This window comes from Eschrichtius robustus, chromosome 10 (assembly GCF_028021215.1).
Source record: "Eschrichtius robustus isolate mEscRob2 chromosome 10, mEscRob2.pri, whole genome shotgun sequence".
Lineage (NCBI taxonomy): Eukaryota > Metazoa > Chordata > Mammalia > Artiodactyla > Eschrichtiidae > Eschrichtius > Eschrichtius robustus.
The window spans coordinates 14,207,673-14,227,279 of NC_090833.1; the positions used below are offsets into that span (position 1 = coordinate 14,207,673).

The following is a 19,607-nucleotide window of genomic DNA, read 5'->3' on the forward strand; positions in this document are numbered from 1 at the left end:
TTTTTGCTGCGCTGTGTGGCCTCCTTGCGTTTTGCAGGCTGCATCTTTGTTGCTGTCGAATGAAACCTGAGCGGCCTGTTCCCACTGCTGTGTGGTAATTGTCTAAGAATGGATTGCTCAGTGATGGATTTGGCTTCAGTGCTTACTGTCTTCCAGCATCATGTGTTTCATTTGTTAGTGGACGGGGTTTGCTGTCAAGTAACAGGAAAAGAAGGTTATTTTCCCAATTCCAGTTCTCCTTAACAAGTTACCTGCTCAGCGCTCTCATTTGTCATGGGAAGATCTAGACTCTTCTTCATTTGTAACCAAATGAAATCCATACTATGCAAGACACGGGAGATATTTATCAGAGAGAAGATGGAGGACACAGAGGGAAGGACATACCACCATCATGTTTCTCTCTCTCCAGTTGTCTTTCCTGAACAGAGTGGTACTGTCTCTAGATTTAATTTAGAATACTCATTACTGCTAATAGTTATCTGCAAACCACCAGTGACCAATTGAAGAAATGACTTGTCAGATCTCTAATGGAAACAAGTAATTTTTGAGCTTTGAGTTGTTACAATTTCAACTGTACAACCTGATCTATGCTGTGGGGCCTGGGGCCTGAAACAGATGAGATTTGATTATTCCACATCGTGTGTAATTAAAATGTGCTCTGCTATTAAATGGTTGTTCCTGTTTTATCATAAGAGTAATAATAGCTACTGTTTATTGAGCTCTTGCTCTGAGCTGGGAACTTGAAGCATTAAGCTCTTCTTATATATGACTTTAATATTGAAGCAGCTCTGCAAGATACAGAGTTATTTAGGTTTTGAAGGGCACAACTTTGATTTTTATTTCTAGATGGAAAAAGTTAACAGAATCTTAGAATTCTGGCTTCACATTTTGTTGTCTGCCTTTTGAACTGGGAGAAATCTCTGAATTGAATCCAACCCTCTTTATTATATGTAGCAGAAACAGAGGCTGAGGGATGCGACATGGCAAAGCTGTTTTCAGAGGCAGTCTGTGCTGCCTGAGGACCACGGCCTCTGGAGCCAGACTGCCTGCTCATCCACTTCTGCTGGGTGACCTCGGGCCAGTCACTTAACCTCTCTGTACTTCCTTTGTCTTTAAAATGGACATGTTACTAGTTCCTACTTCATAGGGCTGTTGTGTGGATTAATGAGTAAATATATGTGAAACACATATGCCTAGCACAGAGTTCATTCTGTGTTACCTATTTCTCCTTCTTACTGTTCTATTTATTGTTGTTATTTTTGTCTACTCTGCCATGTGATTCACGTTTCCCTTGCTCAGATGTGTCCTTGATGACCCAAATACTGATTTTCTTAAAGGTGAGAGAGAGCCTTCTCTGCCAGTATGTTTTAGGATTTATGTTTTTTCTTCATGACTGTGGTCCTTCGGCTGCTGTTAGGTTTTTTATGGCATTGATATTTTTTTTTGTAGCATTTTCAAGAGCAAATTCTGCAGTTGAAATTGAAATGACCACACTGTTCTCAGTGTCTCTCTTTCAGGTCTTTATAAAACCCTGAAAATTTTCATCTGGCCTGAGCTACTAAATGCATGATCTCTGTGTTGGGATGCTTATAGGAAATGCTCTTGGCATCTGATGCTAATTTTAAATTTTATTTATTTATTTATTTTTGGCTGTGTTGGGTCTTCGTTTCTGTGCGAGGGCTTTCTCTAGTTGCGGTGAGCGGGGGCCACTCTTCATCGCGGTGCGCGGGCCTCTCACTGTCGCGGCCTCTCTTGTTGCGGAGCACAAGCTCCAGACGCGCAGGCTCAGTAGTTGTGGCTCACGGGCCTAGTTGCTCCACGGCACGTGGGATCTTCCCAGACCAGGGCTCGAACCCGTGTCCCCTGCATTGGCAGGCAGATTCTCAACCACTGCGCCACCAGGGATGCCTCCTGATGCTAATTTTAAAGTCCGCGTGCATATTAAAGAGGGGGCTAGAATACTTTTGATTTAAAGGGGAAACTCATGATTTCTTTTATTCTCGTCTTAGATGACGGATATCTGAACATCAGAGTCTATTAGCAAGAGTCTAGCAAAATACGGGCCTCCTGGTTTTGCTTAGAGTTCATCCATTCATCAGTGACTATTTTCACATACATGTCCTGTGCCAGGCTGTGCCAGGGGCTAGGGAATTTGCAGTAAATTAAGACCCTGTAATTCTCCCTGTCAAGAGGCTCGCAGTCTAGTTAGGGAGATGGATAGGAAAATAGTGCAGTGATAGGGGTTAAGTACAGGGTGCTCTGGGGCACAGAGCAGGGGCCCCGAGCCTGGCCCAGGGGACTTAGGGCAGCCTCCCTGGAGGAGGGCCATCAGGGCAAGGAGGGATTAGGGTTAGCCAAGGTGAGAGGACTGGGAGAGCACCCCGGGCACGAGGACTCCCATGTGACGACGTAGAGAGAGGCATGACAGGGTGTGAGGAGGTTGGGAATCTAAGTTCCCTTTGGCTGGAAGGAGGCGGTGGGACGGAGGGCCGGAGAGAAGTGAGGCCGCTGAAGCAGGCAGGGGTCAGATTCTGCAGGCTCCTGTATGCTACACTGCTTCTTTTTAGTTTCGTCCTGAAGATGAAGGGGAGCCAGTGGTGGATTTTAATCTGGGGAGGGAAGTGACCGGAATCATGCTTCAAAAGATCAGCCGGGCTGGTGACTAGATGGACGGAGGAGGGAGCGAGGCTGGTGGTGCTGTGATCGGTCGAAAGACTGCAGTGAGTGGTGGTGTGGGGGAGGGATGATGCCTGAGCTAAGGGGACGGGTCCGGAGGTGTTGGGAAGAAAGTCTGCCGGCATGGTCGGCTCACCCAGGCCTTACATCTGACACACGGGGACTCAAGCCCAGAGAGGCAGAGGGACTTCTTTGGGTTCTGAACCCAGGCCTCTGGCACAGGAGGTCTTTCTGTTACACTCTGAGTCCTCTTCTGACATGTAAAAGCCACATGCCTTCTTGTGGGTCTTTAAACTGGTGATCCATTGTCTAGTGCCCTCATCAGCTGAGGTGTAATCACCTGCACAGCAGGCCTTATAGCAGGAGGCTGGCAAATTAGTTATCAGTTTGGTCTTCAGTGGGAGCCTGTCTTGTTGGTCCTTTCTAGATGATAATATAGTGGGGAGCTCCCCGGACCAGAGGAGGCTTGGCTGAGATGTGTTTTGTAAAGGACAGTGCTTATCTGGTGTGATCTGTTTCAGAGACTACAGTTTCTCTCTCTCTGTCTCTCTCTCCCTTTGTTTCTTTCAAACTGTTTTGAGTGAGTGGGGAGATCCAGAATCTGGTTCAGTGTGTCCAGTCCGGGTAGCTATCTTCATCTGTATGTAGAAGAGTTTAATTATGGCTTTTACTGTGACAGAGAGTGACACGTGTAGCTTTCCATCTCTGTTGATACAAGTGGCTAGTATTATTTAATGACTGTCTTAAGTTCATAAAGACTTGTTTTAAAAGGGATGGATTGAACCATAATTTACGTAATCTTTTCCTGTGCGACGTTCAGATTGTTTCTTATTCTTCACTATTATAAACAAAGCTGTGGTGAATATCCTGGTGCATGTGTCTTCGTACAGTTATGTGGTTATTTCCTTAGGATAGACTCTGCTGCCCTTGTTTCAAATCCACCTGCCCCGAGGTGCTGGTGTTCTTGTATCAAGGCCCTTATTCCTTTTTGTTGAAAAGTCTTGGTCTGAGCGGAGGCAGTTGGTCAAGTTTAATGTTTTATCTGTGGTATGGCCAGGAGGTTTGCATCTTCAGATTTGCTCTGTAACCTCCATGGGGTGAGTTACTTACTACCAGAGAATAGCCCCCTCACCCTCCACCCCCGCCCGGTTTGTACGGCCCTTGAAGCTTCAGAAGCACGGTGGTACGAGGACATGACACGTACTTGGAAATGACCAGAACTGGGTTTTAGGTCTTGGCCCTGTCACTAACTGACCTGGGGGCTGATACGGTCTTTCATTCAGAATTGTCATGAGGGTTATATGAGTTCTGGTGTGGAAAGCGCCTAGCGTGATGCCTGGCACACAGTGGGTACTCAGTACCTGCTGGTGTCCCCTCTGATCTGAGGATTCTATAGCAGCCAGCTCCCTCGGTTCTGCCCCATCAGTTGTCAGTTTCGGCTGATCCTTCTGTGATGTTCCTTTGACTTTGGAATGAAATCCCTAACTTCTTGCCACGGTCCCCGACACCCTGCCCCGTGTCATCGGCAGTGCACTTTGTGCTCCAGCACGCAGGCTGCTCTCAGCCGCGCAGTTGGGCCTTCACACGTGCTCCTCCCTCTGCTGGGACCGCTCTTTCTCCTCCTCCCAAGTGGCAGGCCCCTTGACCCTTCATGTCTCAGCCTTAATGTGGCCTTGTTAGAGAGGCCGTCCCGAACTCCCTTCCCCAGCTCGCTAGGGACCCAGCAAGCCCTCGGGACCCAGTCTTTTCCACCATGAGTCTTATGACTGTTTGTAACTGTGGATTTTATTGGTGTGGTTGCTTAACATGTGTCTCCTCTACTTCGTCCCTAGTGCTCAGCACCCAACTGAACTAGATGGTAGTCACTTAATAAATCCTTGTTGATAAAATGAATGTGACCTTGTGTAGGATACTAAAGCTGTAAATTTTGGTTGCCTTATCTGTGAAATGGGAAAAGTAATATTTAACTCCTAGGGCCGTGGTGAGGATGAAGTAACGTATGCCAGGACAGTGCCTGGTGTCCCGGGTCTTAAGCAGATGCGGGTGGCTGCTGTGTTCTTGTGAATCAAGAACTGGTGGCTGGAGCAGTGTGGCAGGAGGGAGGGAGCACGCAGACGCCCCAGTCTTACGAGAGCAGGCAGTGGTGAGGGCAAGGGGAGGCCGAGAAGGAGAACAGGGACGCCTCTAGAACCAGGCAGGAGAGCAAGAATCGCGTGGGGTTCAGGCCGGTGGGCGTGGTTGAGGCCGAGTCTGGAGCTGGCAGAGTGGGTGTCGCCGCCACCCTGGGGTGCTGGCTCTGCAGGAGATGGGGCCTGTCAGTGCCAGGGGTCTTGGGAATCAAGTTGGGCTTCTGGCTGTGGGATGTCTGTGCTCCGTGCAGAGGTTCACTTGTGTGGTAGGGTGGCCTCCTGCGTGCTCGATTGAATGCTCTGAGTTCTTGGACCTCTGCACGTCCCAGCCATGCCCTCCAAAGACCTGGCCAGATGGCGGGTTGGGCAGTGTAAATTTTTACAATCTTTTCTTTTTTTTTTTATGAAACAAAACTCAACTTTTATTTGTTACTTTTTACAAGTAACAATTTAAAAGATTTGTGGAAATGATCCAAAGTGATGAATTTTGTCTATAAATGTGATCCAAAAATGATGTTGCAATTTTATTGCTGTTTTCTAAAATGACATAATGCTCAAAATCCACTATTTTAAAATTATTTTTATGTGAACGCTTTTTTCTCTTTCGTAATTTTAAGCAAGCTACTATAGGTTTTAAAAATTTCAAACAGTGACATACAACTTAAGCATTACACAATAACAGGAAATCTTTACAATCTTTTTTTTTAAACATCTTTATTGAAGTATAATTGCTTTACAATGGTGCGTTAGTTTCTGCTTTATAACAAAGTGAATCAGTTATACATATACATATGTTCCCGTATCTCTTCCCTCTTGCATCTCCCTCCCTCCCACCCTCCCTATCCCACCCCTCTAGGTGGTCACAAAGCACCGAGCTGATCTCCCTGTGCTATGCGGCTGCTTCCCACTAGCTAGCTATTTTACATTTGGTAGTGTATATATGTCCATGACACTCTCTCACCCTGTCATGTCTCACCCCTCCCCCTCCCCATATCCTCAATTCCATTCTTTAGTAGGTCTGTGTCTTTATTCCCATCTTGCCACTAGGTTCTTCATGACCTTTTTTTTTTTTTTTTTTTCCTTAGATTCCATATATATGTGTTAGCATACTGTATTTGTTTTTCTCTTTCTGACTTACTTCACTCTGTATGACAGACTCTAACTCCATCCACCTCACTACAAATACCTCCATTTCATTTCTTTTTATGGCTGAGTAATATTCCATTGTATATATGTGCCACATCTTCTTTATCCATTCATCCGATGATGGACACTTAGGTTGTTTCCATGTCCTGGCTATTGTAAATAGAGCTGCAATGAACATTTTGGTACATGACTCTTTTTGAATTATGGTTTTCTCAGGGTATATGCCCAGTAGTGGGATTGCTGGGTCGTATGGTATTTCTATTTTTAGTTTTTTAAGGAACCTCCATACTGTTCTCCATAGTGGCTGTATCAATTTACATTCCCACCAACAGTGCAAGAGTGTTCCCTTTCCTCCACACCCTCTCCAGCATTTATTGTTTCTAGATTTTTTGATGATGGCCATTCTGACCGGTGTGAGATGATACCTCATTGTCGTTTTGATTTGCATTTCTCTAATGATTAATGATGTTGAGCATTCTTTCATGTGTCTGTTGGCCATCTGTATATCTTCTTTGGAGAAATGTCTCTTCAGGTCTTCTGCCCATTTTTGGATTGGGTTGTTTGTTTTTTTGTTATTGAGCTGCATGAGCTGCTTGTAAATCTTGGAGATTAATCCTTTGTCGGTTGCTTCATTTGCAAATATTTTCTCCCATTCTGAGGGTTGTCTTTTGGTCTTGTTTATGGTTTCCTTTGCTGTGCAAAAGCTTTTAAGTTTCATTAGGTCCCATTTGTTTATTTGTGTTTTTATTTCCATTTCTCTAGGAGCTGGGTCAAAAAGGATCTTGCTGTGATTTATGTCATAGAGTGTTTGAAGGCCATTTGAAAAGAGATTTTGATGGTCATACAAATAATATAACTTTTGAGCCCGATAATCCATTTCGGGGAAATTTGTCCTGAGGAAACAACCCAGTGGAAGGAAAAAAGCTCTGGGCATGACGGTGTTTGTTGCCACATTGTATGTAATTGGGAAAAATTGGGAACAAGGGAATTATATTTTACGTTTGTTATCTCTTTGGCTTATTGCAACAAGCTTGTGATGAAGGTATTTCACAGGTGAGGAAGTGGAGGTTGGAGAGATTAAACGACTTGCCCGTGAGTTTAGCGTGATTGAGAAACAAAAAGAAGGCAAAATTGGGACTTCCTTGGTGGTTCAGTGGTTAAGACTCCACGCTCCCAATGCAGGGGGCCCAGGTTCGATCCCTGATCAGGGAACTAGATCCCACATGCCCCCAACTAAGACCTGGTGCAGCTAAATAAATAAATAAGTAAAATAAAACATTTAAAAAAAGAAGGCAAAATTCAAACCTGGTCTTTCTGGTTGTAAAGCCTGTAGGCTTTCTCCTAGAGCACACTGGACCCATAAATGCTCAATAGAGAAAGGGTTAAGTAATTGACTGTGAATCAATTCAGTGGAATTTAGTGCAGTCAATTTAAGTGATAATTATGTGAATTATGCAGCAACATGAAAATATTTAAGATATGTTAGGGGAAAGCAATGGATTATACAAATTCACTTATGTTATAATTTGACAAAAAAATGTGTATTCATGAGCAAAGGCTGAAAAGAATATAAATAGAGTTGCTTTCGTAAGATAGTTGTATTCCAAGTGTTATTTGGGGTTCAGTTTTAAAATTCTGTTATTGCTACAGTATTGTTTGTTAATAAATAGATGTTTGCCTAGTAACAGTTTTCTGGATGATTTGAGGACACTGGGAGAGTACTGGAATCAGAAACTAATTCCAAAGTGTCTTCCTCATTGTATTAACCTCACTTAGTTGCTGCTGGCAGAATTGTCTTACATGTGGTACTGTTTGCCGGAGATGAACTCTGGGCAGCAAGATTTCATGGTTTTTGTGTTGTCTAGGTGAATGGTCTAACAGTTTTTGGACTTTCAAAGAGGATAAAAAATTGACAGTGGCCCGAAGATCTGCGTATTGAGGGCTTGAGTGAGAAATGGATTCCTTTTGAAAGCTGTCCTGTGTTTTCTGCTTGCTCAGTGCCAGGCTCTGCCAGGTACTTTAGCTCATTAGTTGTCACAACACTCCTGTGAGGTAATTGATTTTTATCCTCATTTTATAGATGAGCCAACAGTGACTCAAAGGTGTTAAATAGTTTTCCCGAGGTTACGCAGCTCACAAGTGACAGCATTGGGAGTTGATCCGTTTCCTATTCCGCTGACCCCAGGGCCCTTGCTCTGATTCCTTGTGCCTTGAATTGAAAGGTGATCTGGTGGGTGAGCTTCAGCTTTGGAGGCCCAGGCTCTTGCAAGCCATTGAAACTGATTGCCAGAGTTAGGCACCTTGCTGAGAGTTCAGTTGGTTGGAGTTGCCCTGATTCTTTTTTATGTTGTTGGCTTTTGTTTTTCTTCCCTTTTTGATGTGCTGTAGGCTAGGAAGGCCTTTGATGGGGGTGGGGGTGGGAGTGGGAATGGGAGGAAGCCATAATGACCAACTAGTAGCTTCTGGGTCTGTCCCGCCGCTGAGCTGCGGCTGCTGCAGCTTCTGAAAGCTCCACCCCATGATCAGGTTGGGATGGTTCCCATTTCAGATGTTGCAGCTCCACAGTCACACTTGAGTCGCAGGGGCCGGAATGTGGCAGGTACAGCTTTGTGTTAGCTTACTTTTTTTTTTTTTTTAAAGTACTATTTTTATTTTTTTTATTTATTATTTTATTTATTTATTTATTTTTGGCTGCGTTGGGTCTTCGTTGCTGCCCGCGGGCTTTCTCTAGTTGTGGCGAGCGGGGGCTACTCTTCGCTGCGGGGCACAGGCTTCTCATTGCGGTGGCTTCTCTTGTTGTGGAGCACGGGCTCTAGGCGCGTGGGCTTCAGTAGTTGTGGCACACGGGCTCAGTAGTTGTGGCTCACGGGCTCTAGAGCGCAGGCTCAGTAGTTGTGGCGCACAGACTTAGTTGCTCCGCGGCATGTGGGATCTTCCTGGACCAGGGCTCGAACCCGTGTCCCCTGCATTGGCAGGCAGATTCTTAACCACTGCGCCACCAGGGAAGTCCCTAGCTTACTTCTGAGCATTGAGTTTCTGTCATATTTGGCGGGGTTTATATTTTGAGGTATTTATTACTGCTGCATGGTAAGCTGTTTCCAGTGTTTCCACTCAATTTTTTTTTTTCCCATTTCTTGAACTTGTTTCAAGTACAGATGAAAAGTACAAATGAAAAGAATATTAATGTTTTAAGTTCTTATGCTGTGCCAGGCACAATACTAAACATCCCAGTTAATTTCCTTTAATCCTTATAATAGCTCTCTGAAATAGGCATTATTATAATCCCATTTTTATAGATAAAGGAACTGAGGCACACAGGAAAATGAACTTGACTAAGGTCATACGGCTAGTAAGGTAGTCAGGACTGTATTCATTCATTAATTTATTCATTCATTCAACAAATGTTGAATGTCAACAAATGTCAACAAATTCAGCAAATGTCTGCTGTTTTCCAGACACTGTGCTAAAACCTCAGGGGAAATAGCCATGAGCAGATAGATAATAAGGTCCCTGCCCTCTAGAAGTGGATTATATTCATATGACAAGCATGATAGTAAATAACACGCGTGTAAATAAATAATATGAATACAGATTGTGACAACCTCTAGCAAGAAAATAAGAGGTCTGTGTTAGAGAGTAACTTGGTGGAGGTGGTGGAGACAGGTCTGCTTTAGAGCAGGTGGCTAGGGAGGGCGTCTCTGAGGTGCTGACATTTGAGCTGAGATGGAAAGGCTGAGACTGAGCCACCCCAGGAAGTGCTGCAGGAGGAGCTGTGCAGGCAGACAGGGTGGCTTATGTGAGGACCGGAAGGAGGCCAGGGAGGCTGGAGCATTGCGGTGAGGGTGAGGGCTCTACCCGAGGCCGATAGCGGAGCCAGATCACACAACCCTGGGGCCACGGCAGGAAGCTTTATTCCAAGAGTGACAGAAAAAAAGCAATGGAGTGATGTTAACCAGATTTGTCTGACTCTGAAGCCTATGGGTCTCTCCTTGCATCACTTTGCCTTCAAGAAATTCTTAAATGTGTCCGTCCATCCGGCCATTGGGTATTTAGCAACCATCTCTTATGTTTTAGACTAGAATACACACAAAGATATGGTTCCCCATCTCTTAGAGATGTATTGGGTAGAAAGGCAAATAACCCAACTGGTACAATGCAGTGTGATAGTTGGCATGATAAAGAAATTAGAGGGTGTGTGGAAACATTTAGAAGGACCCCGGTACAGCCTGATGGGGTAGTTAGAGAAAACTTCATGAGGGCAGTGGTATTAAGCAGAGAATGAGACTGGCATTGTTGCAGAAAAGATGGTGCCTGTATTTCATTGTATTCATTTGGGCTTGTCTGGCATTTGCAGTGACCTTCTGAAGGCTTATTTACCTTCCTCTCATTAAAAAAAATCAACAAAAACTTCTTTACCTATAAATAGGACAAATATTCTTTCAAGTGTTGCTAAGAATTCTAGCAGTGCACACAATGTGGGCATTCTAAGCCCACTCCATAAATAATTTATTGGTAGCTGAGTAATAGAATAAGGTTTCTCTTTATAGGAAGCATCTGGTGGGGTAGACTTTTTTGCTTGAATGAATGTTTTATGTGCTGTTTCCTTAAAACATTTAAAAGGAGGCTTTAATGAACCTACCAATTGTTTCTTGCACTGTTCTTCTTAGCCACAAAATTGAAGCCTTAAGTGTTAACAAGGGGCCAGGGGCAGAAAGTTTGAAATATACTTAATGTAGAGTATGTTAATCACTTTCTTTTATCAGTCATAAAAGTATTAAAGAGTTTATTAGAAAGAGTATTATATACTATTACCAATTATTTTTAAAAATGCTGAAGAAAAATGCCAATGAACGTATATTTATGGTGATGTATTAGCATTCAAGTATGGCTATTAATATTTTGCTATATTTTATTTTACTTATTTTAAAATCAACTTTATTAAGATATAATTTACATGAAATGAAACTCACCAGTTTTAAGTGTTGGCTGAGTTTTGACATTTGTATAGTCCCTTGTAACTTTTGTCATAATCGAAAAAATATATATATATTTATTTTTAATTTTTTTGGTATATGTGTATGCAGTTCTAGGCTCATGTGACTGTCAGCCACAATCAGAATGTTCCGTAATGCCAAAAAATGCCCATGTGTTGCCTCTTTGTGGTCAGACTCTTCACCCCAGACCTCTGGCAGCTAATCCTCTGTTCTCAGTCCCTATAATTTTGCTTTTTCCCGATATGATATAAATGGAAGCATACAGTATGTAATCTTTTGAGGCTAGCTAGCTTCTTTTCCTCACCGTAATATCTTTGAAATTCATTCATGTTGTCGTGTATCACAGTAGTTGAATATTTTTCCATCATATGGATGTACACTTTATTCCTTCACCCTTTGAAGAACATTCAGGTTCTTTCCATGTTTTGGTGCTTATTAATAAAGCTGCAGTAAACATTCCTGTATATGTTTTTTTTTTTGTGGACATAGGTTTTTGTGTCTCTAGGGAAAATACCTAGGACTGGAATTGCTGAGTCATATGGTAAGTGTAGTTTGTTTTTTGGTAAGAAACCGCCAAACTGTCATCCAGAGTGATTGTGCCATTTTGCATTCCCATCAGCAAAGTATGAGAATTCTGTTTGTTCCACATCTTTATCAGCATTTGGTATTGTCAATTAAAAAAAATTTTTTTAATCATTCTAATAGCTGTGTAGTGGTATCTCATTGTAGTTTTAATTTGCTTTTTCCTAATGGCTGAAGATGTTAAAATCTTTTCTTGTGCTTATTTGTCATCTGTATATCTTCTCCTGTGAAGTTTCTTTTCAAATCTTTTGCCTGTTTTTTGTTTTTTGTTTTTTTTTAATTTGAGTTGTTTTCTAACAATTACATCTTGGGAGTTATTTATGTATTCTAGATGCAGTTCCTGTCTTGGATTTGTGATTTGCAAAAGTTTTCTCTCAGTGTGTAGCTTGTCTTTTCATTCTCTTAACACTGTGCCTTCCAAAGCAAACGTTTTAAATTTTGATGAAGCTCAGTTTATTGATTAAAAAAAACGTTTTTTATGGATCATGTTATAGCTAAGAACTCTGCCTCGCTGTAGGTCACAAAGATTTTTCCCTGTGTGTTCTTCTAAAAGATACAATTTTACATTTTACATTTAGATCTATGATCGAATTTGAGTTAATGCTTGTTTAAGGTATGATAGATCAGGGTTCATTTTTTTGTAAATAGATGTTTGACTGTTCCAATGTCATGTGCTGAAAATGAAAACACTATCCTTTCTCCATTGAATTGTCTTTGCACCTTTGTCAAAAATCAGTTGGCCATAGTTGTATGGGTCTATTTCTGTATTCTGTTTCATTGGATTCTTTTTCAAAATTGTTTACACTCACCTAACTCTTTTACTGTTCCAAAAAAATTTCATAATCAGCATGTCCTTTATCTATAAGAACTCTTGTAGGGATTTTGATTGGGATTGTGTTAAATCTATAGATCAATTTGGAGAGAATTGACAACTTTATTATATTGAGGTTTCCAATCCATGAATTTGGTAAGTAAGTCTCCTCACTTATTTAGGTTCTTGATTTCATCAGCATTTTGTGCTTTCAAGCATATATAATGTCTTATTAGATTTATACTTAAAAATTTCATTTTTTGGAGATATTGTAAATGGTATTTAAAACATTTTCAGTTTCTGATTGTTCATTGCTAGTATATTGAAATATGATTGATATCTGCAAGTTGACTTTGCTAAACTCACTTAATGAATTCCGGGAGCTTTTTTTGTAGATTCCTTGGGATTTTTTATATGTATGGTCATTATATGCAAATAAAGATGGTTTTATTTCTTCCTTTCCAATCTGGATGCCTTTTGTTTTCTTCCCTTGCCTTGCTGCACTGTCTGGGACTTCAAATACAGTGTTGAATAGGAACTGTGAGAGCCGATATCCTTTCCTTATTCTTGATGTTAGGGGAATAGCATTCATTTCTTCATCTTTAAGTAAATATGTTTTTTGTAGATGTGTGGGTTTTTTTGTAGACGTCCTTTAGCAGATAAAGGAAGTTTCCTTTAATTCCTAGTTTGCTGAATTTTTATCCTGAGAGGCTGTTGAGTGTCAAATGCTTTTTCCTGCCTCTTTTGATGTGATCGTATGTATTTTTTCTTCTTTAGTCTTTTAGTTTGGTGGATTACATGGATTGACTTTGGAATATTGAAGTAACCTTACATTCCTGGGATAAATCCCACTCATGATATGTTAATATGTTTTTCCAACTCGTTAAAATTTAGTTGAGGATTTTGTGTCTATCATTCCTGAAGGATTTAGTCTGTAGTTTTCTTGTAATATTTTTGTCTGATTTTATAAGGGTAACGCTGCCCTAACAAAATGAAGTGGGAAAGTTCCCTCATCTTCTATTTTCTGGAAGAGATTGTGTAAAATTGGTAGAAATTTAAGTATTTGGTGGAAATTGCTACTGAAATCATCTTGATTTGGAATTTTCTTTTTTCGAAGGTTTTTAATTACAAATTTAAGTTTTTAAATAGCTATAGGACTATTCAGTTTCTCTTATTTCTTCTTTGGTGAATTTTGATAATTTGTACCTTTGAAGGAATTGTGTTATCTCATCTAAGTTCTCCAATTTACATGCATAGATTTGTATGCATTATTTTCATATTATCCTTTTAATTACTGTGGGATCTGTAATGATAACTCCTCTTTCATCCTTGATATTGGTAATTTATGTCTTCTCTTTTTGTTTTTTTTTTTGCCAGTCTTGCTAGAGGTATCAGTTTCATTGATCATTTGAAAAGAGCTATCTTTTTTTTTTTTTTAAACATCTTCATTGGAGTACAATTGCTTTGCAGTGGTGTGTTAGTTTCTGCTTATAACAAAATGAATCAGCTATACATATACATATATCCCCATATCTCCTTTTTAAATTGACTTTTCTCTATTGTTTTTCTCCTTTCCATTCATTGATTTCTGCTCTTATGTTTATTATATCCTTCATTCTTTTTGCTTTGGGTTTATTTTGCTCTCTTCACGGTTTCTTAAAATAGAAGCTTAGATTATTGATTTAAGATACTTCTTCCTTTTTAAAAAAATTTTTATTGGAGTATAGTTGATTTACAATGTTGGGTTAGTTTCTGCTGTACAGCAAAGTGAATCAGTTATACATATACATATATCCACTCTTTTAGATTATTTTCCCATATAGGAATACAGAGTATTGAGTAGAGTTCCCTGTGCTATACAGTAGGTCCTTATTAGTTATCTACTTTATATATAATAGGTATATATTTCTTCTTTTCTAAAGCATTTAATAATATAAATTTCCCTCTAAATATTACTCTAACTGCATCCTACAAATTTTGATTTATTTTCATTTTCATTTATTCAAAGTATCTTTTGATTTTTCTCTTTTACCCATGGATTGTTTAGAAATGTGCTATTTAATTTCTAAGTCCTTGGGAATTTTCCAGTTTTCTTTCTGTTATTGATTTCTAGTTTATGTTCATTATGGTCAGGGAATATAGTTTGATTTTAGTTCTTTTAAATTTGTTAAGGTTTGTTTTATAAGCCAGGATATCTTGGGAACTGTTCCATGTTCACTTGAGTTGTTGGGTAGAGTATTTTTATAAATTTATTTATTTTTGGCTGCATTGTGTCTTCGTTGCTGCGCACGGGCTTTCTCTAGTTGCGGCGAGTGGGGGCTACTCTTTGTTGCGGTGCGCGGGCTTCTCATTGCAGTGGCTTCTCTTGTTGCGGAGCATGGGCTCTAGGCGCGCGGGCTTCAGTAGTTGTGGCACATGGGCTCAGTAGCTGTGGCTCATGTGCTGTGGAGCACAGGCTCAGTAGTTGTGGCGCACGGGCTTAGTTGCTCCGCAGCATGTGGGATCTTCCTGGACCAGGGCTCGAACCTGTGTCCCTTGCGTTGGCAGGTGGATTCTTAACCACTGAGCCACCAGGGAAATCCCTAGAGTATTTTATAAGTGTAAATTAGATCTAGTTGGTTGATGGTGTTGCTCAGCATTTTTATATTTTGTTTATTTTTTTGGTCTACTTTTTCTTTGAGAGAGGAGTATTGATGTCTCAAACAATAATTGTGGATTTGTTCATTTCTCCTTTCAATTCTATCAGTTTTTGCTTCATGAATTTGAGGCTGTAATGTTAGATACATACACAATTAGGATTGTTATTTTTCATTATTATGTAATGTCCCTTTTATGCCCGAATACTTTTCTCAGATATGAATAACCATTCCAGCTTTCTTTTAATTAGTGTTTGCATGGTACATCTTTTTCTAACTTTTATTTTTAATCTACCTCTATCATTATATTTGAAGTGGGTTTCTTGTATACAGCTTTGGGTTTTTTATCCATTCTCATAATCTCTGTATTTTAATTGTTGTGTATATCATTTACATTTAACATATATCAATGCATTTTAATTTAGGCCCACCATTTTCTTACTTGTTTTCTGTTGTTTCTTCTGTTTTTGATTCTTCTGTTTCCCCTTTTAAATCTTCTTTTGGATTATTTGAATTATTTTACTGTTTCATCTAAATATATCTATTGAGTTTCTGAACATATCTCTTTGTATAGTTGATTTTAAAACATTAAAGAATTTTTAGTGGTTGCTTTAGAGATTATAGTAACTTTTCATTTCACCATAAGTGAAATGTAAAAACGTTGCCACACCTATCCCCAGTATATTTTATATCCAAAAACATTGAAAATACCACCAGACTATGTTTTAACTTTTGCTTTACTGTCATAAATGTTTTAAAGAACTTGAGGGGTTTTCATTTCTACTGTTCTTCTAGATAGTTATCTAGATATTTATCATTTTTAAAAATTGAAGTATAGTTGATTTACTACCATTTGCTTTTCTCTTCCTTCATTTCTGAAGTTTCCACCTTTCTCTCTAGTATCATTTCCCTTTGGTCTGAAGAACTTCCTTTAGCATTTCTTTTAGAGCAGATCTTTTGGCAGTGGATTCACTTGGTTCTCCTTCATTTGAGAATGTCTTCATTTTACCTTCACTGCTTAATAATTCTAGCATGACAGTTCCTTTCAGCATTTTAATAATATTGTTCCACTGCCTTCTGGCCTCTATGGTTTTGACTGAGAAATTTGCTGTTATTTGAATCATTGTTCCTCATATATGTGTCATTTTTCTCTGGCTGCTTTCAAGAGTTTTTGTTTGTTTTTTGTTTTATGTTTTTTGTCTTTATTTTTCAGTGGTTGCTAGGTGTGAATTTCTTTGAACTTATCCTGTTTGGTGTTTGATAAGCCTCTTTAGTCTGTATGTTTTATGCCTTTTTCAAAAATTGGAAAGTTCTAAGTTATATTTCTTCAATTTTTTTTATACTACACTCTCCTAATTTTCTCCTATTTTTCTGGGACTCTGATGAAAGACCTTTTGGTATTGTCTCAGAGGTCCCTGAGGCTCTCTTAAGTTTTTCTTTTCTAAGTTTTTTCCCCCCTGTTTTCATATTGGATAATTTTTGTTGATCTGTCTTCAAGTTCACTGACTCTTCCGTCATCACCATTTTTTGAGCTCATCCAGTCCATTTTTATTTGGTTTTTGTATTTTCCATTTCTAAAATTTTTATTTGGTTCTTTTCTACATTTTCTGTTTCTCTGCTGAGACTTTATTTTGCCATTCATTTCAAGACAGTTCACCCTATGTCTTGGCATTTTGCCAACATCTTAATCACTGGACTTTAAGCCATGTTCATGAGTCTTTTTGTAGTTAGAAGTTTAACATTTTGATATAGTCAAATCATATAATTTCTTCTTCATTCTTTGTGCATTTTGTTGACCCTGTCTTAGGCATCCTCTATACAGTATTTTATTTCATTTAGTACTGACAAAAGCCTATTATCTCTATAAGTGAAGAAACTGAGGCTCTGAAAGGTAACACATCTAGGGTTACTCTATGAGAAGAGTTAGGATTGAACTTAGTGTTGTCTCCAAAGCCCCTGATCTTTCTGCTTTGCCTTTGAGAACTGAGCTGGAGTAGTGACTTGGGGAATGGCAGGGGAACAACAGATGCATGAGTTATGGCCTGGGCAGACACACTGGGTTTAATAAAACATCATCAGCAGTCTCTTCGCAGTTCAAATAGTCTTCAAAAAGGATGCCTGCATCTAATATTATTTTTAAGTTATTTTTTGTTAGGAAATTTATACTAAAAAAATTCAAAAGGTAAGAAGGTTATATAGCATATACTTCCAGATACATACCATTTATGTCAAGCAAGTAAGCATATCTTCCCCTTACTTTTTAAAATGGTAGCCTGCCACATATAGTATTCTATACCATAGTGTTTTTGTTTAACAGTGTGTCCTGATAACTTCCTTTGAATACACAGAGTGATCTCTTACTCTTTTTAGTGGCTCCGTAAGATTCTGTTGAGTGGCCATATCATAATTTACTTATAACCATGGACTATTGACTTTCAAAAATGTGAAAAATGAACTGTAACATACATGTAGGAGCACGTTTAAATCGCATAAGAACGGTTCAATAAATTGTCAAAAAAGTGAACATATAAGTAGCTTTAGCGTGTATGCTAATTTCTGTTCTTGGAGTTGGGTTAACCTGCTTCAGAAAGCTTGCTGGATGATACAAACAAATAAATCAGGTGTTTTCTATAGGCAGTGAGGTTTACTTGACACATCATAGTCACTAGAGCCAGACAGAGCAGGATATGAATCTCAGCTTTTCCACTGGTTGTGTGATTTTTGATCATGTGTATAGCGGGGGTAATCTGCTCTCAGAGTTGTTTTAGGGATGGAGATATTGTATTTAAATTACCTAAACTCAGTGTCTCTTACACAGTAGGGTCTTGGTAAATACCAGTTTTCTTAATCTGTTGTTTTTAATTTCCAACTTTTAATTTTAACAAATCTTAAACTTATGGAAAAGTTGAAGAATAGTACAACAAACAACCATATATTCTTCATCTAGATTTATCAATTAATATTTTGCTACATCTGCTTTATCTCTTTTTTTTCCCTCCCTCCCCACTTATTAGAGAACTAGTTGCAGACATGTGACAGCACCCTTAAGTACTTCAGCATGTATCTCTTACTTAGGACATTCTCCTACAAAATCATAATACTCTTACCTTATTTAAAATTGTTATTCAGATTCCCCCAGTTATCTCCATATAGCTTAAAAAAATCTCAAGATTCACTGTATGATTTCACTGTACTTAGTAGTCAGACCTCTATTACTTCCATTTATTTAGAAGAGTCCCCCAGCCATTTTTGCCTTAAGATTGCCATTAAAATTTTTGAAGAGTCCAGGCCAGTTGTTTGTAGAATGTCTTTCAATTTGGATTTGTCTGATTGACAACTCTTGATTAGATGCAAGTTAAATTGTAGGCATTTGGGGAATTCCCTGGCGGTCCAGTGGTTAGGACTCAGCGCTTTCACTGCCGGGCCTGGGTTTGACCCCTGATCGGGGAACTAAGATCCTGCAAACGGTGAGGTGCAAAAAGAAAAAACAAAAAGATTGTGGGTGTTTTAACATTTTAAATGAAATTGCTTACTTTCAGTGATTTAGTTCAGGAGGCACGAGATGTCATTTTGTTCCACCAGGGAGGTGGTATTAAATATATTCTCTTGATTAGGGTGGTATCTAGTAGGTTTCTAAATGGCGAAGATACTCTCCTTTTGTAAATAATAAGCCATCTGTGGGGTGATATCTTGAGACAGTGGGAATATCGTGTCTTCCAGTGTTCTTTCGCCTGATGCTTTACGCATTGATGATTCCTGCCTGAGTCAGTTATTACTATAGCAGTTGTATAAGGGTGATTTTCTCTTCCTGTTATTCTTCTACATTTATTAACTGGATTTCTTTTGTAAAGAAGAGCTTCCCCTTTTCCTTTCCTTTTCTGTCTTTACCTATTCACTCACTATCAGTGTGGAGTCATGAATTCTCTCTCCACTCAGTCATCATTCATTTCAGTGCTCAGATTGTCCTGAGTTTGGCTCTTAGTTCTGGGTTAGTACAGTTATAGCAAAGGTAAGCTTTTACTCCATTTGTAGCCTTGGAGGCTGTGGGGATTCATGCAGGTATTGTCCCTTAGATCTTACTTTTGGTGACCCATCTGTGCTTATTTTCCAGCAAATCACTGAATTGAAGAAAGAAAACTTTAACCTAAAGCTCCGCATCTATTTCCTCGAGGAAAGGATGCAACAGGAATTTGATGGCCCCACTGAACACGTCTACAAAACTGTGAGTGCCCTGCTTCTTGCCGCCCTCCCCAGTGTCTTTTCTAATAGTCATTCCAAGCAGAAGTTTGATTAATATTTGTTCTCCGAGTTGGCCTGAGTAGAGAGCACTGCTTTCACTTCATTTGAATTGATTACAGGGAGCACAAAGATAATAGGATGACCTTAATATTAAGCAAGGCGATACAAGATTAATTTTAAGGGAGTCTTTCTCTCTTCTTAAAATGGGAATTCTGATTTACCATATCTCAATTGCCTTTTTCTCATTATTTATAATTTAGACAAAGACGGTGAAATGGTAGAATGTTTTTGGAATTGAATCCTGCTGTTACTAACTAACTTGTGTAACTGTAGGCAAGTCACTTGAGCTCTCTGGGCTTGCTTCCAGAGTTAAGTGATAATCCCTCTGTCTTGG

General features: G+C 39.5%; 1 protein-coding gene across 5 annotated transcripts in view; it reads left to right on the forward strand.

The window, feature by feature from the left end:
* CDK5RAP2 (CDK5 regulatory subunit associated protein 2) overlaps positions 1 to 19,607 on the forward strand; it is a 182,187-nt gene that overhangs the window by 13,387 nt on the left and 149,193 nt on the right. For all 5 annotated transcript variants that reach the window (XM_068552134.1, XM_068552136.1, XM_068552135.1 and 2 more), the window contains one exon: positions 19,086 to 19,196. In XM_068552134.1, the coding sequence (XP_068408235.1) occupies positions 19,086 to 19,196 (111 nt within the window). The remainder of the gene's footprint in view (positions 1 to 19,085; positions 19,197 to 19,607) is intronic.